At 40.3% G+C, this 3,522-nt stretch overlaps 1 protein-coding gene across 1 annotated transcript; it reads left to right on the top strand.

Moving 5' to 3' along the window:
- The first annotated feature begins 421 nt into the window (after positions 1-421).
- Positions 422-1,024, top strand: LOC145993088 (histone-lysine N-methyltransferase SETMAR-like). Its single transcript, XM_083129415.1, has one exon. It carries the CDS (start codon positions 422-424, stop codon positions 1,022-1,024), a length of 603 nt encoding a protein of 200 aa, XP_082985541.1.
- Positions 1,025-3,522: the final 2,498 nt, after the last annotated feature.

Here is a 3,522-nt window from a genome sequence, read left to right as displayed (position 1 = left end):
AGTGATATGTAACTTTTCTTCACTTTTCATACAAAGTAACCTAATACATAATTTCTGAATTGATTCAATTTTCTCGGTGTGACTATTTGCTGCTACGTTCCATAATTCACTTCCATATTCCACTAATGAGCGAACCAAAACTATAAATAGAAATCTAAAAGTTTCCATTTTATTAAGGCAAGTCCAATTAAAAAATATAAAACCTAAAACCATTTTAGATCTCTTGCAAATTTCAATTATACGAGGGGAGTTCAACAATTATTGTCACTAACATAGAAGGAATGATCCGAGACAACTGAATTTTTTTTATGTGTCATGCATAACTCTTTGAATGATTACACACAAAAGTTCGGCAATGTAGGGTTTATAATGTTAATGTTATGTTATGTTTTTCAGGACAAGATGAGCCCTGACTAAGAAAATGAATAAAATGGAAGTGAGAGCCGTCATTAAGTACCGCTGTTCAGAGACAAATTTGGCCTTCTGTAAGAGAAACCCGGGTAACTTTCTTGGTAGATGTGTGACCATAAATGAAACCTGTGTACACCATTATGACCCTGAATCAAAACAACAGAGCATGCAGTGGCGGCACCATGATTCTCCGCCCCACAAGAAATTCCAGACAATGCGATCAGCTGGCAAACTTATGGCCACCATTTTTTGGGATGCCAAGGGAGTATTGTTCATTGACTACCTCCAGCGCCAAAAGACGATCACAGGTGACTATTATTCGCAATTGATTCCAAAAGTGAGGGATGCAATCAAGGAGAAACGCAGAGGGATGTATCACATGAAAGTGCTGCTGCTGCAAGACAATGCTCCAGCTCACAGAAGTCATCGTACAGCCGCCGCTGTTGCTGCTGCTGGATTTGAACTAATCGAACACCCTCCCTACTTTCCAGATCTTGCCTTGAGTGACTTTCACTTGTTCCCAAGGTTGAAGCAGTACTTTATGACGGCTGTCACTTCCAATTTTTCCATTTTCTCAGTCAGAGCTCACCTTGTCCTGACAAACATAACATAACATTAACATTATAGACCCGACATGGCTGAAATTTTGTGTAATCATTCAAAGAGTTATACATGACACACAAAAAAAATCAGTTGTTTTGGATCATTCCTTCTATGTTAGGGACAATAATTGTTGAACTCCCCCCAGTATGTTCATCAGATAGAAATTTAGAATCTATAATTATGCCAAGATCAATATAATAATAATAATAATAATAGAAACAAGGTAATAATAACAACAACAATAATAACATGACTGAAGGGCAAGATATGAAATCTTACTATGCCCCTCTGTGAAAAAATCCCCCGAGGGCCCTTGCAGACTCGGTCTTCGAATATTTGTAACGGAGAATAAAAAAGACCTGCAACTTTTCCTTGTCCGTTTAATTCTACTGAATACAATACACAAACAGTAATTCGTTTCGCCTTTGTAGTCTCACGGCCCTTAATGTCTACAGCAAACTTTTCTATCCTTGCCGTGGAGATGTTTTGTGACAATACTTTTTTTTCTCTCATGTCAATTTTTCGCTTGCCCCATTACGACGAGTAATATTTTCCCAGCCTTTTCAACGTAAACCGGCAAAAAAAAGTAAAGGCTGGATCCTTGACAGATTTTTCACTTGGATTTCTCCTGAGTTTCCCCTTCAGCGCGCATTTTTCAAGAATTTCACAAACGAGCACTTTCATTTATCAGGCTAAAAAGGAAAGAAAGAGAAAAATCTCTGTTTCTCGTTGTTGTTGCGTTTTGTAACTTCACGTTCGATATGGGTGAACTGCGTTGATTTTGTGGTGGCAGTGAGAAAGCAGGTTGTTGAAAGCTCCTTTCTGTCGCTAGGTGGCACTGCTGTGTAGCATCCGAGCTGACCAGTATTCCCGCGAAAGGGAATTTTGGAGTCACGGTATTACATCGGAAGGGTAATTTATGTGTAAAATGGGAAAATCGAGACAGTATACATCTATAAACTATTGCCGAGTTTGCTGCCACGCGCGTGTCAGGAGTAAGAATAAGCGTCAAATTTGCTCCTGCCACGTAATTCGTCTGTTAAGAGAATGTTACAAATCTTAAGAACAGAAGAAGACGAGAAAAATGCAAGCTTATGACTAGCGGGCATGAATGTACAGGTAATTTAGAACTTTTTTTTTAGAAAACATTTAGCGATATTAGTTTAATGCTAACAGAACCTAACCTAACTACGAGAGCATTTAGGTTTATTATTAGAAGAATGCTAAGGGACCTAATCTTAAACCATTTTTGTGTAAGTAATCGCTAAAACTTCACAGTATATGTGTTACAGACGTAATTGCATACAAAGCATGATGAAATCACGATGAATCATAGACCGAGTCTGCTGCCACGCGCATGTCTCTTTTGAGGTTACAGCAGAAAAAGAACGTGGCAGCAGACACTACCATAAACTATTTCACATGGTTTTTGTACTAGAATGTGTGAAATGGTACAGTAAATTATGCGAAAAGTTCATTTCTTCTGCTACATGGATAAGTGTATATTCAAGCTAAGAAATGCTCCCAGCAGATAACGGAATTTTGGAGCCAAAAAATTACGGGGAGGGAAAAATATGTACACTCACCGGCAATAAAAATGGGACGCATACATCCTGGCCGCGGTGGCTCAGTCGGTAACGCGTCTGACTACCATGCTCAAGGTCTCGGGTTCGATCCCCGGCCGGTTCAAATCCGGGAACTTTTCTAACGGTGGAAGCGGCCCCGGCGTCCACCCAGCGTCGAATAACATGGGTACCTGGGGGAAACCCTGGGGGGTAAAGGCGGTCAGGGGCGTGATGCTGATCACATCACCCCCACTCACGACCGGATCAAGAAAGTGTGGGGCGTTACCCCCACACCCCCTATACGCTTCATGGCGTGGTGCTATGCACAGGGGAACACTTTAACTTTTTTTTTTACATCCTGAAATATATGCTTCCCTGCAAGCCGTCGTGTGTGTTGCCTAACGGTGATAAGTGGATTTTAATAACACATTTCCAATGGCAACGTCTACCAGCCCCGTAGAGTTAGGCAACACACATGTCGTTGCAAGGAAGCTAGTATTTCAGGATGTAGGTGTTCCATTTTTATTGTCGGTGACTGTACGAGAATACCGGGTGTTCTTTGTGAGTACCCCCTCATCACTTTCATCATGTCATCACTCAGGGGCGGCTCAAGATAAAATTTTCACTTTATATTTTGTGGGTAATTCCAGGGGCATTCCAGCGTTACATGTGTGACATTTTACACACAAAATTTAAGGTTCAAGGCAATGAACTGATTTCATAGAATGAACTGATTTCATAGAATTATGAAGTACTTTTTGGTAGCAATGAACTGATTTCATAGAATTATGAAGTACTTTTTGGTAGCAATGAACTGATTTCATAGAATTATGAAGTACTTTTTGGTAGTTTGCTAACAATTGAACATAAACTTGAGTATGATGGCTGACTGCGGAATATGGCTCGCTGAGGACCATAAATGACTGTGAATCCTGCCCGGTAG

The sequence above is a fragment of the Lepisma saccharinum genome, chromosome 1 (genome assembly GCF_977018435.1).
Source record: "Lepisma saccharinum chromosome 1, izLepSacc3.1, whole genome shotgun sequence".
NCBI classification, from domain to species: domain Eukaryota; kingdom Metazoa; phylum Arthropoda; class Insecta; order Zygentoma; family Lepismatidae; genus Lepisma; species Lepisma saccharinum.
This window is presented reverse-complemented; position numbering and strand designations above follow the sequence as displayed.

Bases quoted from the DNA above. Each gene is read 5' to 3' on its own strand.
- LOC145993088 (XM_083129415.1), top strand. From the start codon at position 422: ATGAATAAAATGGAAGTGAGAGCCGTCATTAAGTACCGCTGTTCAGAG.